Source organism: Cololabis saira, chromosome 13 (assembly GCF_033807715.1).
Source record: "Cololabis saira isolate AMF1-May2022 chromosome 13, fColSai1.1, whole genome shotgun sequence".
Classification (NCBI taxonomy): domain Eukaryota; kingdom Metazoa; phylum Chordata; class Actinopteri; order Beloniformes; family Belonidae; genus Cololabis; species Cololabis saira.
The window spans coordinates 40482552-40498195 of NC_084599.1; the positions used below are offsets into that span (position 1 = coordinate 40482552).

The window sequence follows — 15644 nt, forward strand, 5'->3', positions numbered from 1 at the left end:
TTCCTTACTAGTAGTGAAGAGGTGTTTTAAGGACATCGCTTCATCAAAAATGACTCCTAAATTGCTAAGGCTTGCCTTTAAAGACTGACTTAAATCGCCCTATTGCTGTTTAATCCCTGGGATGGCATTCTCTGGGCCGATGATGAGTGTTTCTGCTTTGTCTGAGTTCAGCTGTAGGCAGTTCTCACTTAGCCAGTGTGTGATTCTCGACAGGCTGTTGATGAAAGAGCTCATATTCTGGGCCTCTCAAGTCTTAAATAAGCAATACAGCTGACTATGTGCAGCAGAGAGATGGTACTGTAGGAGACATCACTGGAGTTCTGAATTAACTTCCCTTAAAAAGGAGGATACACAACAAGAACAGGATTGGCCCCAGAAATGAGCCCTGAGGTACTCCACATGGGAGATCAGCACACCTTGACATAATCTAGTTTTGCAGAGACACTGAAGCTTCTAGCAGACAGATATGAGGTACCGTATTTTTGCGCGCCCAATGACACAATGCGCCTATTGTATTATTGTAAAGGCTGATTTATGGTTCCGCGTTACACCAACGCAGAGCCTACGCAGGGCTGCGTCGAGCGGGCTCCCGGGGCGGACGCGGAGACTCGGACTCGCTACCGAGAATAAGGAGATCAGCACACCTTGACATAATCTAGTTTTGCAGAGACACTGAACCTTCTAGCAGATATGAGGTAAACCATTTTAAAGCAGGTCCAGTCATCCCAAGCGAATCACACATGCTTCGTTTATCACTGCTTTTGCTTTTTATTCGCTGCTCTGCTAGGAGGAGTGTTGAGTGGATGCATGCCGCATTGTCCTGGATAAAAGTTGACCAAAGGCTGGCGTGGAGCCTGGTAACATTTTTTGTTCAACATCTGGAATATTGGTTAATCTATCAATTTGTCATCACATCTAAAACCCATCAGCTTCTTCTTCTTCCGGCTCTCGATGAAGGAGGACGCTTTTTCTGCTCCTCTCCCTTATCTATCTGCCCTGCTACTGCTTTTGTCCTGTCTCGTGTTCAGAGTCTCTCCTTTTCACTCCTCCGAAACTCTACAATCATGGAATTGATTAACTGGTCTCTCAGCACAATTGACCAAATCTTTGCGACAAGAAGTCAGGGGGTAAGGGAGCCCTCTTGCCCCGATGGGACATTTTTTGCTGGATACACAATGGATTCCTACAAATATTGGAAGCCTTTGTGTCTGGCGATCCTGTCTGTCGAGGACGTTGAAGATGCTTCATAATTGGATTAATGATAGCAGGATTTCTCCTGATCGGAGGAGGGAGATTCCTGGTCTACCGACAAACGCGTAAGTTGTCGACAGCTGTTTTGGCTCTTTCAGAGCTGCCGGACGTGGCTGAAGGGACAAGCAAGGCGATCAACACTCAACTTTAACGTTGGGGGAGCAAAGCCGTAAGCTGGATGCGATTCTCGAACAGAATCGCAGGCTACCAGCGGTCTTTGAGCTCATTGACAAGATGGATAAGACCTCGGAGAAGTTGGAAGCTCGGTTTGGCAGGAATTGATCACAAATTCTTCTGATTGGAGTCGCCATTGATGAACCAGAGACTAAAGGCAGACGGAAAATTACTGAGTCTGTCTGTTTTGCAATATAATGTTGATTCTATAATCTGGCCTTGACAGGGCGGTTTTGGCCGATTGCTCTGGTCACAATCTTCCTGATGGAATGTAAACAAGGTGACCCCCACTAACCCTTCCCTCTCCCAGGAACATCTGTGGACTGTTTTCAGAACTGACCGAGCCGACTGATAACATCAAGGACATTGGCTGAGGAGCAGCTCTGAGCGAAGTTCATGGGCTTACCGCTACACACACACTTGCTGATAACCACACCTCCCTCAACTCAGCGCCTTCCTCGGCCCTCCCTCTTATCAGCCCCCCCAACAGTCTCCGGGTTTCGAGCGCCACAAAGTCGCGGCGATCACTTGGATGTACTGTGCCGGAACCCCAGGTGTGCAATGTTGGACCTTAGGAAGAATAGTCTTCACTGCAGTGAGGACTAATGGGGATCCGTAATGAATAAATATCACAATCTTACCATGATTCACACGATTATCCAAGCAAAACAAAATCTACTTTGATCAACGACCCTGGCCCCAATGGCCCCAATCAGTGTAAATGGTGTTCAGCCAAAATAATCCTGTTGTGGTATCATGCTTGACAGAAGTTGCTTGTACCTTGATGGCGGTGGAGGCGATCTGGATGTGGTGCAGCTTGTGCAGGGTGCTCTCCCGGTCGATGAAGTAGGAGGCGGCCAGCTGGTGCAGTGCTTCCAGCGTCACAGCTGTGCCATTGGACTCGCTCACTTCAGACGTCCGGCTCAACTTCCGTTTGTCCACGAAGATCATTAAGGATTCCTCCCCTGCGAACACAAACACATGGTGATGCATGCAGGCCTCATCATTAATGAATCATCCGCTGTGGACATAATATTCTCAGTGTCGTGGCATATGAGTAACTACAAGAGCTCATTCTATCATCATGGGGGGAGAAATCTATTCATGTGAGAAAAATACTGATGAATGCATGTTTATTCTATACTTTCATAGAAAAGTCTTTCAATAAAATATGAGCAAGAGTTTTAAAACTGAGTATTGACAAGCAGTGAAAAGAGTAAAAATAAATAAATAAAATAGACTGAAAAATAATTCTGATGGCACTGAGTTTTATAGGCAAAGTAGTTTAATTTAAAACTAACCTACAATACATTACTGCCTGGAAAAAAACATTTCCACATTTCTTCGACAACAACTTACTTGATAGCTGCTCTCACCTATGATTCTGACTTGAAAGGAAGTAATGCTTTAATACAAGTATAATTCCACTTCTTCTGTTGCTGTTTACGACTGTATTTTATTCAATTTATGTTGGAAAAACAACATGTGAGAGAACAAGTTTCTCTCTTTTCGCCTATTGGATGAGGTTCACATCAGGCGTCTTTCTGTCTTTTGTAAAAACCTCCTCCTACATACGTTTATTGTACCATAGACTTGTGCTTTTTCCCTGAACTTCTCAATACTCTTAATACTACATCCAAATTCCTTATATTGCTTGGCATTATGCATTTAACACGAAATACGCAAATCCATCTGGTCCTTCTGTGAACAAAATATTTTTTAAACCTTTCAATCATCAGAGATAGTTATTGGCTAAGTTGAGAATCTCTTCCACTACTGCTACTACATACATATATATATATATATACATATATATATATATATATATATATATATATATATATATACATATATATATATATATATATATATATATATATATATACATACATACAAATATATATTAGGGCTGGGAATTTATCGCATTATTTACGATTAATTAATTACAGAAAAATAATGTGACAAAAAAAAAATAACGCAGTTCCAAGAAACACGAGAAAGAACAGTGGAAACCCAAACCGATGGGAAGTCGTTGGGTTCGGTGGGCGGAAATTTTAGTTTTAAAAAACTACAGAGTGGAAACCTGGATAATAGCGCAGTTGTGTGCAAATTGTGCAAGAAAGAATTTGAATTTGAATTAAACTAAACAAAAACAAATGTGTTTAAGACAAAAAGTCCTTAAAAAACTTGAAAAAGCTTATAGCTAACTTGAATTTAAGTTTGTGCCTTGTGGAAAATGCAATCATATTCCTATTATTAAGGCCCGAGCACTGACAGTGCGAAGGCTCTATTGTATCTGTAGGAATTTTTTTTCTCGTTTTTCTCTTTTTTTTTTTTTTTTTTTTTCGACGAAATGAGGGCTTTTTGCCACCCTAAATGTGCCCCAAAAGTCACCAAATTTTGCACGCAAGCCAGGCCTGGCGAAAAAATGTGATATTTAATGGTTTGCATTAGTGGGCGTGGCCTAATGGCTCAACAGCACCCCCTAGAAAACTTTGTGCCTCAAGCCCCAGAATACGGTTTGACGTACATGCACGAAAATCGCTACACACCTGTATCATGTCGCAACAAAGAAAAGTCTCTTGGCGCCATGGCCAAAACAGAACAGGAAGTCGGCCATTTTGAATTAATCGTGTCATTTTGGCGCAATTTATGCCATTTCTTCAGCCGCTTCTTCGCCCGAACCGTAACGTGCACCCAGGTGTGTTATACATCAAAGTGCACGTCTCCATCCTGCGACAACACGCATTAGTTACTTTCAGGGGGGGCGTTGGCCATGAGTGCGAGGGCCCGTTCCATGTCCGTGTGTGTGTTATGGATGGATGGATGGATGTTTAATCAACAATTGAAATGAAGTCAATGTGGAATAAACATCCCATTTCCTGGGTTTATATCGCCAGAGGAAATCACAGCAGTCGTTGTAAAATACAACAAGACAACAGTCCAGCGGCGTCGGGGATGTTGCTGTTGGAATCGATCGCTTGGCAACACGAAGCAATTTATCTGAAAATGACCAGCACTTAAACTACCAGGTTGGGGTGTGTGTTTGTGTGTTTGTGTGTTTGTGACGGGGTGTGTGTTTGTGTGTTTGTGTGTTTGTGTGTTTGTGATGGGGTGTGTGTTTGTGTGTTTATGATGGGGTGTGTGTTTGTGTGTTTGTGTGTTTGCAGCTCATCTCAGGTAATTGTCCCTCACACTGTGATTCCACAAATCAGGCAACATTTGTCCGGTTGAACTTCAGAAATGTCTTGTTTTTAAACCAGGCTACGTTGAAGCTACTTCTTTTTCTTTTCTTTTCTTTTTTTTAAAGTTTATTCCATTTGAGGAATATAATATTTTAATAATTCAGGATGTTAGTGTCAAAGTCTTAATTGGATGGATATTTATTCCTTCTGGTTTTGATGCCTGTGATGCATTTTAACTTTAACGAGGCTTTTACTTTGTTAACGAAGTAAAGGCCTTGATCATCTCCAGATACTTTAACATGCTGGAAGCACAGAACGTGTTTTATCATCCCGGTACGTTTAAAACTGGTTTCATCTCTCCAAAGAGACAAAAGGAAGCTGAAGGTTTTTGTTTCTTCCAAAAAGCCGCTTCCTTCTTTATTTTACTGCTTATTTAAATCATATTTATTATGTTTTATATTTCATATTTTACACTGAATATTATTGTCCATTTTCAATTTACTGCCTTTTTGCTTGTCACTGTAAATTTGTTCAACCATGTTATTTCTAGATAAGCTATATTAATAAATCTGACCATTCATTCACCCATCCATGATACGTTTAGAGAAGATTCATGGTCATGTAAAACATCCTTTCAAAACACACTCTGTACTCCGGGGAAAAGTACATAAAAAAATGCTTTACTGCATGAGACTCCAACAGAGCCTGACGTGTAACGCTTCAGGATTGTGAGAGGAGTTTATATTTGTTAAATAAGCTTGGGAAAATGTTAACGAGGAAGGGAAATCATTGATTTCTTAAAGATTGTGAGTAACTGACGACTGATAAACCTGTGCAGGGCTCCAGTAAACCGAGGTGGAGCAGATTTAGCTGGTTTTTCTGTTTCCTCACAGTAGATAATATGCAAAGATTTGCCATTCACTGCTGATTTTCATAATTTGAAAGTTTATGCACAAGAGACACGAGATGAAACAGTGAAAGAGTGTGCAGGACGGCAGAAGGTGGAGGACTGGGAACCGGATAGCTGTGGGAGCTTCGCTGCACATTACAATTCTCTGGCTAAACTTGGATCTGCTGCTCAAGGATTGGCTGACACTTTTGTCAATGCTAATATTTAATGTTGTGCCAGAAAATATGAGCTTAAACAGCATCAAAAACACTGCATTAACCCTTGTGCTGCCTTTGGGTCAAAATGACCCAATTCTTCTATCCTTCTTTCCTCCTGCCATGCTCTCTCCTTCCTTCTTCCTTTCCTCTTTTCCTCCTTTTTTACCCTCCTTTACTCCTTTTTCTTCCTACCTCCCTTTCGTCATTCGTTCCTTTATTACCTTCTTTGCTTATTTTCTCCATTCCTTCCTTCTTCCCTTATTTCCCTTTCTCCCTTCCTTCCATCTTTTCTCGCTTCCTTACTCCCTTTCCTACTTCCTTCCTTCTTTTCTCCTTTCTTTCCTCCCTTTCTCCCTTCCTTCCATCTTTTCTCGCTTCCTTACTTCCTTTCCTACTTCCTTCCTTCCTTCCTCCTTTCTTTCCTCCCTTTCATCTTTTCTCCCTTCCTTCCTCCATTCCATCTTTTCTCCCTTCCCTACTTCCTTCCTTCTTTCTCCCTTCCTTCCATCTTTTCTCGCTTCCTTACTCCCTTTCCTACTTCCTTCCTTCTTTCCTTATTTTCTCCTTTTTCCCTTCCTTCCATCTTTTTTCCCTCCCTTCCTTACTCCCTTTCCTATTTCCTTCCTTCTTTCCTTATTTTCTCATTTCTCCATTCCTTCCATCTTTTCTCCCTTCTTTTGTCCTTTCTCCCTTCCTTCCATCTTTTCTCCCTCCCTTCCACCTTTTCTCCCTTACTTACTCCCTTTCCTATTTCATTCCTCCTTCCTCCATTCCATCTTTTCTCCCTTCCTTACTCCCTTTCTTACTTCCTTCCTTCTTTCTTCCTTCCTTCCTTCTTTCCTTCCTTCCATCTTTTCTCCCTTCCTTCATTCCATCTTCCCTCCCTTCACCCTCCCTTGACCCAAAGACAGCACAAGGGTTAAGCATTTCAAATATCTTATAGCTAGACTATGCTACTCTTTATGAATCATAATGGAGAGAATGTTTCTTACCCCACTGGCAGAGATGTTGTTGACGAGCGGCTTATTTCTCTAAGAGGCTATTTTTGCCATGTGGAAACAATGAGTCAAGACTGTTTTGTCCTTGTATTTTGTTTTATTGTCTATTAAATGTGTGATGCTTCTTCAAACTGAAACACTGGTGAAGTTTCTGAGCTTATAAAACGACTGCTGTGTAAACAGTTTGTTCTGTGGCCGTTCTGGTTCAAACGGACCCAGAACCACAACTTTTAACCCTTGTACTGTCCTTCTTTCCTCCTGCTCTCTCCTTCCTTCTTCCCTTCCTCTTTTCTCCCTACCTTCCTTCCTTTCTCCCTTCTTTTCTTCCTTCCTTCTTTAATTCTTTTCTCCCTTTCTTCCTCCCTTTCGTTCTTTCCTTCCTTCCTTATTTTATCTCTTCCTTCCTTCTTTCCTCCCTCCCTCTCTTCCTTCCTTCATCTCTTCCTTCCTTCTTTCCTCCCTCCCTCTCTTCCTTCCTTCTTTTTTCCCTTCCTTCCTTCTTTCCTTCCTTCCTTCTTTTCTCCCTTCCTCCCATCCTTCCTTCTTTTCTCCCTTTCTTCCTTCTTTCCTTCCTTCCTTCCTTCCTTCCTTCCTTCCTTCCTTCCTTCCTTCCTTCCTTCCTCCCTTTCGTTCTTTCCTTCCTTCCTTCTTTCTTTTTTCCCTTCCTTCCTTCATTCCTTCTTTCCTCCCTTCCTTTCTTTCTTTCCTCCCTTCCTTCCTTCTTTTTTCCCTTCTTTCCTTCCTTCCTTCATTCCTTCTTTCCTCCCTTCCTTTCTTTCTTTCCTCCCTTCCTTCCTTCCTTCCTTCCTTCTTTCCTCCCTTTCGTTCTTTCCTTCCTTCCTTCCTTCCTTCCTTCCTTCCTCCCTTCCTTCATCTCTTCCTTCCTTCTTTCCTCCCTTTCGTTCTTTCCTTCCTTCCTTCTTTCTTTTTTCCCTTCCTTCCTTCCTTCTTTCCTCCCTTTCGTTCTTTCCTTCCTTCCTTCCTTCCTTCCTTCCTTCCTCCCTTCCTTCCTCCCTTCCTTCCTTCTTTCCTCCCTTTCGTTCTTTCCTTCCTTCCTTCTTTCTTTTTTCCCTTCCTTCCTTCATTCCTTCTTTCCTCCCTTCCTTTCTTTCTTTCCTCCCTTCCTTCCTTCTTTTTTCCCTTCTTTCCTTCCTTCCTTCATTCCTTCTTTCCTCCCTTCCTTTCTTTCTTTCCTCCCTTCCTCCCTTCTTTCCCCCCTTCCTTCCTTCTTTCCTCCCTTCCTCCTTCCTCCTTCCTTGACCCAAAGGCAGCACACCTTTACAAACAGCGTTTCTCCCTGGAGTTTTTACACAGGTCAGTAAAAACAAAGGAGAACCCCGGCCCGTGAGCTTTATTTACCTCCCAGAGTGGCCGACAGCAGGAAGTGGGTTCCATATTTCCTGATGATGTTGTCGGTGATGGTGCCGGGACTGGGCCGCCTGCCCAGCTGCCTAATGGTCTGCAGGAACTCGGGGTCCAACGGCAGCGAGACGCCATTGTTCTCCTGTCTCTCCAGGGCCAAGCTGTTCACCTTCCAACGGCCAAACTCCCTGAAACACAAAAACACGGCAAGTGGGCAAAGAAAGCAAACTTTTTAAAATGCCACCAACGCGAGAAGCAATCACATCTGAAAAGAGAGGGAATGTTTAACAGACTCCTACACTTTATGGCCACTAAACAATAGCAGGGATGGGGGAGGGGTTTGACATTCCCATTAATGTCATTATGCAGACTAATTAAACTAGAGTGATCTAAAAAGTTGTTTTTTTTGGCTTTATTGAAGACAGAAAATATGGTTTATTGTTTCTAGACCTGTGTTAAAAAAAATCGATTTTCCCATTCTAAATCGATTTTCATATTAATTCCTAAAAATCAATTTGTATGTCTAAAGATCGATTTTTTTTCATCATTACAACTTTTGGTATTTTTTTGTTTATGAATAGAATAGAATAGAATAAAATACTTTATTGTCAATGTACCTGGGTACAGTGAGATTGAAAGCAGCATCACCTCTCCAGTGCAAGATAAATAAGAAACAGAAGTGCAAACAATAAGAAAAATAAGAATATAAGAAATATAAATAATATAAAAATATAAAAAAGGTTAAGGTGCATTTGAATAGTGAAGACCTTATGCCCAAAAAAGGAATGTTTTATTGGACACGAGAATAACTGGTGCCATTTTTCTGCCTTTAAATATGTTTAAACGTATAAAAACATTAAAGTTTTCAGTTATAATGGCATAAATTGTCTATATTTCATTACTTTATATACTGTCTTGGGGTTACATTTGCATAAAGTGCTAAAAACCAAATTCTCAAAAATTAAAAACCGAAATAGACAGAAAATGGAAAAAATTAAAACGAAATGTGAGAAAAAATAAAACCGATTTCATATGTCCTCTGTTTGCTGCCCTGGATCTGTTTGGTAATTCTGACCCACATGATGTTTCTGAAAGCAGTTCTATCAGCATTCCGGGAGCTGATTGGTCCTTACAGCATCATTAGCTGCCAATACTTGCTGTTTAATCTCAATATAATACTAGTATTAATATGTTGCAGAACTACAGTCATGTAATTCATGCAACAGCTCAAAAAATAGTTTTATAATAGAATAGAATAGAATAGAATGGAATAGAAGACTTTATTGATCTCCCAGAGGAGAAATTAAATCGTGCAGCAGCCAAACACACACACGCTTAACGGTTTATACTAAAAATTAAAATAGAAATAACCAATAAATAGCTAAATAATAAAAAAGAGCAATATAAAATGTAGAAAGATGAGTAATGTACAAGAGAAAAAATAGTAAACATAAAAAAAACTGATAATATTTACATGTCCAAAAATACGTGAGGTATTTAGCGGATGACACTTTAATAACACTAACCCAAATCAATATCGGAATAAGATCAAATCGGATCGAATCAAATCTTGATAATCGATTCTGAATCTTAAGAATCAGAATCGAATCGATTCTTGACATTTGAATTGATCCTCAGCCCTACTTTCTTGCATTACTGAAAAAGAAAAAAACCTCCTCCTTGCCAAAATGTGATCTATGTATGACCCGAGTGGATTTTCTGCTCCACAAATCCTTGCAAGAGATAGAACAAACCAATAATGTGCCGTTTCTACCTCCAGATAAGACAGGGTCTGTGTTTGAAAAAACAAAATTTAAATAATAGCACAATCTTTTCTCATCTGGTCTCATTGTCTAAGGGCCCTCGGCCACACGGGCTGCATTCACGGATGGAGTCCTGCAGCCTTCAGGAGGCTCTTTGGATCGAACAGGCTTCATCTGTATTCGTTTGATATTCAGCCTGGCCTTCAAGCATGCCAGCTGCCTTTATCTAGCATTCGCAGACTGACTGTTGATGCTTGATGCGTAGATTAGCGGGCATTCAAATACAGCTGGTAATAAACGCGGTTCCTCCCAACCCGGCAGTGGAGAGATGTAAGACGCTTTAATAGCTTTTGGGTAAGTGCTGCTGCTGTCAAAGGAACAACGAATGAAATCTTACACGTGTTTGGAAGTGTTTTCAGTTTGCAGAGCTGCACTCGATGAGCTTTTCATGCCAAAGAAACCTTATCAGAAGCTGCTGCACAACCTGTTTTCTTCTTTACTGAATCATATTTCTGGTTTTGTGTATCTCGCTGCTTTCTCAGTACAACGGCAAGGTGATTACAATTCATAATACTTCCATTCATACCCAGATGTTTAATCAAGACAGAGGAATGAGCATCTCATTTAATTAATCTCCGATGCTTCGGTTTTGATTTTAGCGCAGCCACTTTGGAGACAATGTGCAACAAATTCATCAACAATGCACCTTAAATGAACCTTTCCACTAGCGATGATCATTCAAAGCTGCTGGATGTTGCTGTAGTAAGACAAAATTAAAGCTGCAAGCAGCGATGAACGGGCCCTTGCGCGTGCAATTTTCACCAATAAAGGTCAAGGACTGAAAACTAATTCTGATGACACCACCCACGACTCTCTATGTCAAACCATTCAAAAGTTATGGCAGAAAGTAGGAACTATCAAATATGGACCAATCAGATGAAGGGGGGCGCGCTTTTTGGCGTCTAGCGTCGCCACGGTAACGCTTTTGACTGAGGAAAGTAATGCCCATCGTCACAGGATCGAGACGCACATTTTGATGTATAACACACCTGGGTGCACGTTACGGTTCGGGCCGTATTAATTGCCGAAGAAATAGCATAAATTGCGCCAAAATTACACGATTAATTCAAAATGACTGACTTCCTGTTCGGTTTCGGCCATGGCGCCAAGAGACTTTTCTTTAAGTTGCGACATGATACAGGTGTGTACCGATTTTCGTGCATGTACGTCAAACCGTATTGTGGGGCTTGAAGAACAAAGTTTTCTAGGGGGCGCTGTTGAGCCATTAGGCCACGCCCATTAATGCAAACCATTAAATATCAAATTTTTCGCCAGGTTTGGCTTGCATGCAAAATTTGGTGACTTTTGGGGCACGTTTAGGGGGAAAAAAGGCCCTCATTTCGTCGGAAAAATAAAAAGGAGAACTCCTACAGATACAATAGGGCCTTCACACTGTAAGTGCTCGGGCCCTAATAAACCCAACTGGCAGCCACCCCATATATCTTTACAGTCTGTTATTCCAGAGCTCGACGAATATGTTTGGTGTGAAGATGCTGACCAGCCTCGGCAGCCGAGGCCTTTACTGCGTGTCGTATCCTTTGTCCTCTCAGTTCTGGCACCTGTAGTAGAGATGCACCGATCGATCGGCAACCGATCGGTATCGGCCCGATAATGCCCCTATCGGTTTTGATCGGAGATCGGAAAATAATAGTTCAAAGCCGATCAGATGACGTTTACAACGACAAACTGCCGCCAGTGCGTGCGTTCCCACAACTCATAGGGCCAATCCCAATACACCCCCTACTTTCTACCACTTCACCCTAAAAATGAGTAGGGCCCTTGTAATCTTCCCTAGGGATTGGGACACCACTTGTTACGTCACTGGTGGTTTACGTTCGGGTACGTAAGCGACTGCGTAGTTACGTTTGCACATACGTCACACCATATCAGGAAGCCCAGAGCTAAAAGCTGTTTTAATTTCAGCTGTAGCGCTGTTAATATGCCACTTTATTAAGTTTTAATATTTTTTCAGGCGTAAAAGTAACTGTTAAGATCCCCAACCTGGGCTCAGTTTATCCAAATAACGCCTGGTAAGAAATTTGATCCGATGTTTTCGGGATGAGAAGAGCCGCCGGGTCGGGAGCTGATTTATGGTTCCGCGTTAAATCGGCGCAGAGCCTACGGCTTAGGTTACGCGGCGACGCGCAACGTACGCCGTAGGCTCTGCGTTGGTGTAACGCAGAACCGTAAAACAGCCTTTTTTTCTGGCAAGATGTGAAAGACAATCAAGCAAATGATTATATACATTCACTGAGTGAATATTAAAGTAAAATATATATTTCTCGCTAGAAATGTAATCAAAACGCATTTTTATGCAGAAACTAACTTAAAATATTGATTTTATTCACTAAAAAATAAGAAATGTCTGCCATGTTTTTTTGTTTGATTCAGTTCGCAAATGACGACGAAAAGCATTCTGGGAAATTTCTCTAGCCCTCGGTCAGCGAGTCAGCATCTGAAAACCCTCGCTCTGAAGGGCTAGATTGATACACACTAGCCCTCGATATGTGCACTCCCCCTAGATAAACAGAGGAATTGGGACACCACTACCCTCACGGGAACGCGCCAAATTTAGGGGTAGGACTGAAAAGTAGAACTAGGGCCTGGGACTGGGCCTAAGTCGTCTCTAAGAGTCTCTAGAGGGTGAAATATTGCATATTGCCTCAGCCTGCAATAAAACAGACAATTCATGATACTTTCTCATCTCATTTTCTTACCTAATAATACAATGGCATTGTTGTGTACATGAGACAACACTATTGAAAAATGTATGGCTTTCACGCTCTGATCTGTGATCGGTAATATCGGGATCAGCAGATCGGCAGATACTGATTTTGGAGATCGGTGATCGGCCCTCAAAATCCTGAACGGTGCATCTCTAATCTTTAGGGTTGTGATTATCAAGGGACAAACTACAGAAACCTCTTTCAACCAACCCTACTCACACACAAACATCCATCAACCCTTACTTGTTGAAAAAAATGTTTGAAAAACCGACTGAAGCATTACAAAATAATCGTAGCTCGTCGTACAAAAGTGCTTCTCTTAGCACACAGCCTGTCAGACAGCTTCTTTTTCTGGTTTTCGTCCAATTTGCAAATACACAAACACGGCGCAGGCATGAAAGAAACTTCCTAGGAGTGTCATCGACGGATTTGCCATCACTACGAATACAACCACTTTGGTTTTGGTGCCTATTTCAAGTCCCATCAAGAGTTTGGAGGTTTTTGCATTTTATTCAAGCAGACATGAAGCGGGAAGCGAGAAAATATAGCGATACGACGGAATAGTGCTCAAAACCACCGCTTGACAGAAATAACATCAAAAACTATTGCACAGAAGTACAATCCTTCAAATTTAGAAGAAAAAAAAAAGTTGTGTGAACGTCGCTCAACGCTGAAATTGTGTTCACAGAAAGGAATAAATGGAAACTTTGAGTTCTGATATGTCTGGTTATCTTTCTTCACATAAAGACACATGTCTGTGCACATGCCTTGGCTCTGCCTGCAGCTGCAGACGTCTAAACACAGCACTCCCTTGCAGCGGCAGCAACTTCGCTGTTGCCCAGAATATTACGCTGCTCCCAGCGGGTGCAGGGCTGCTGCCAATCAATTTCCCACCAATAACAGTGACCCCCCCTGAGAAAAATACAAATGGAAAACAGCTCATTAAGGCCTGTTTCATGTTGGCGTTTCTCTTTAACAAGCAGCCATTAGTGTTTGTGTCCGTCCGCTGGGGCCGGCCAAAGAGGGAAGCATCGGGAAGATAAAGAGGAAGAGCTTAGCTATGATTGACACGCCGCTTCCTTCGCTACGCTCCTCGCTGACGGACATTACGAGCCGTTAGAGACACAAACACACACGTCCAAACATCTACGACCTCTCTTGTTTACTGCTAGTGTTGTTTCTGTCAGCCTGTTTCAGTTTTAGTCTAGTCTTTGGGTCGAGCTATCATTTTATTAGTTTTAGTCACGTTCATTCTCCTTTTAGCCGTGTCACGTTTCAGTCGACTAAAAGTCTGAGCATTTTAGTCAGAATTGTCCAGGACCATTGTAGTCAAAGATTGTATTTAGCTAAACTCATTGTACAATTCAAACAAGGTTATCTTAATATTATTGTCAGGAAGTGGTATGTGAGGACCAGAGGTGGGTAGAGGAGCCAAAAATTGTACTCCAGTAAAAGTACTGTTACTTCAGAATAATATGACTCAGGTAGAAGTAAAAAGTAGTCATCCAAATAATTACTTGAGTAAAAGTAAAAAAGTACTTGGTGAAAAAACTATTCAAGTACTGAGTAACTGTTGAGTAACGTCTGATTTATTTTTTTAACACAACCATTCAAACAGACAAAAGTACAAAATAATCATCTTCAGGCAAATTAAATCAATAAAATAATAAAATAAAATAAATACAAAATAGCTTAAACTAAAATAAGCTTAAAGTAAATGCAAGTACTTTAATAAATAATAAAATAAATAAAATACCAGAATAAAAAATAAATTAAGCACAAGTAGCACAAAATTTCAAGCCTTTGTACTTTTCTTTTTTAACCAGAACTAGAACAAGCCCATGAACTCATAGAAACTCTGTGTGTGTTTGAGTCTGTGTAAATGTGACAAAACATGCAAAAACAAACATTTTTCCCAAAGAATCACTCAGTGATGTCATGAGATTGACGCGTACGTGGATAAAAGGGATAAAAGAAAAGTAACAGCTCAACGTGGCCTAATGTAGCGGAGTAAGAGGAACAGTTTCTTCTTCACAAATCTACTCAAGTAAAAGTAAAAAGTATAGTGATTCAAAACTACTCCTAAAAGTAAAACATTTCCCAAAACTTACTCAAGTAAATGTAACGGAGTAAATGTAACTCGTTACTACCCAGCTCTGGTGAGGACCCAGATGCAGGAGACCAGAAGGCAGGAGTTCCCAAAAAACGGTGATTTATTTGTCAAAACAAAACCAAAAGCGCTGCAGTGCGGGATACAAAAACCAGAACATGAACGTGACCAAGAAAAACTACAAAAACTTGACGTGGAAAACACAGAGGAACAAACAGTACGGAGCAGCACGGAGCAAGGGAAAGACAAGACCAGATATACAGAAGGTTAACGAGACACAGGTGCAGACAATCAGGGCAGATGGGAAACAGGAAGGTCAAACCGGAACTCAAACACAAAGACACGGACTTCAAAATAAAACAGGAAATGAAAAAACCGTGGCAATTATATTATTGTTACCTTATAGACTCAAGACTACATTAATTCCAGATACAGAAGACTCTAATTTGAGTTTACGACATATTTATTTTTCCACATTTCTCCCCATCTTTTTCTTTTTCCACGACACATTGGGTTTTCTTTTCCACGTCTCTGTAGGAAAGTGTATCCAAAGATTGTCTCTTCTTCTCCCAGCCCAGAGCAGATCTCCCCCCGGCCATCGGCCCCTTTCCCTCTGTAACTTTGTTTTTAATGTACGTGAACTAGATCTCTGCGTTAACGGCATCAGCCTCTAACTCTGCAGCTGCATCTTCTGGATCTGATTCCTGCTGCAGCGACTGGGATTGAGGACTAACGTCACCCAGCAGAACTAAACCAGAGAAACTACTGAAAACATGGACATTAAACCAGAGAAACTACTGAAAACATGGACATTAAACCAGAGAAACTACTGAAAACATGGACATTAAACCAGAGAAACTACTGAAAACATGGACATTAAACCAGATAAACTACTGAAAACATGGACA

At 41.2% G+C, this 15644-nt stretch overlaps 1 protein-coding gene across 1 annotated transcript in view; it reads right to left on the reverse strand.

Annotated features, from left to right (window-relative positions):
• LOC133458706 (BMP/retinoic acid-inducible neural-specific protein 3-like) overlaps positions 1-15644 on the reverse strand; it is a 124594-nt gene that overhangs the window by 68256 nt on the left and 40694 nt on the right. The window contains 2 exon segments of the mRNA XM_061738881.1: positions 2206-2390; positions 8075-8265. Of these exon segments, the coding sequence (XP_061594865.1) occupies positions 2206-2390; positions 8075-8265 (376 nt within the window).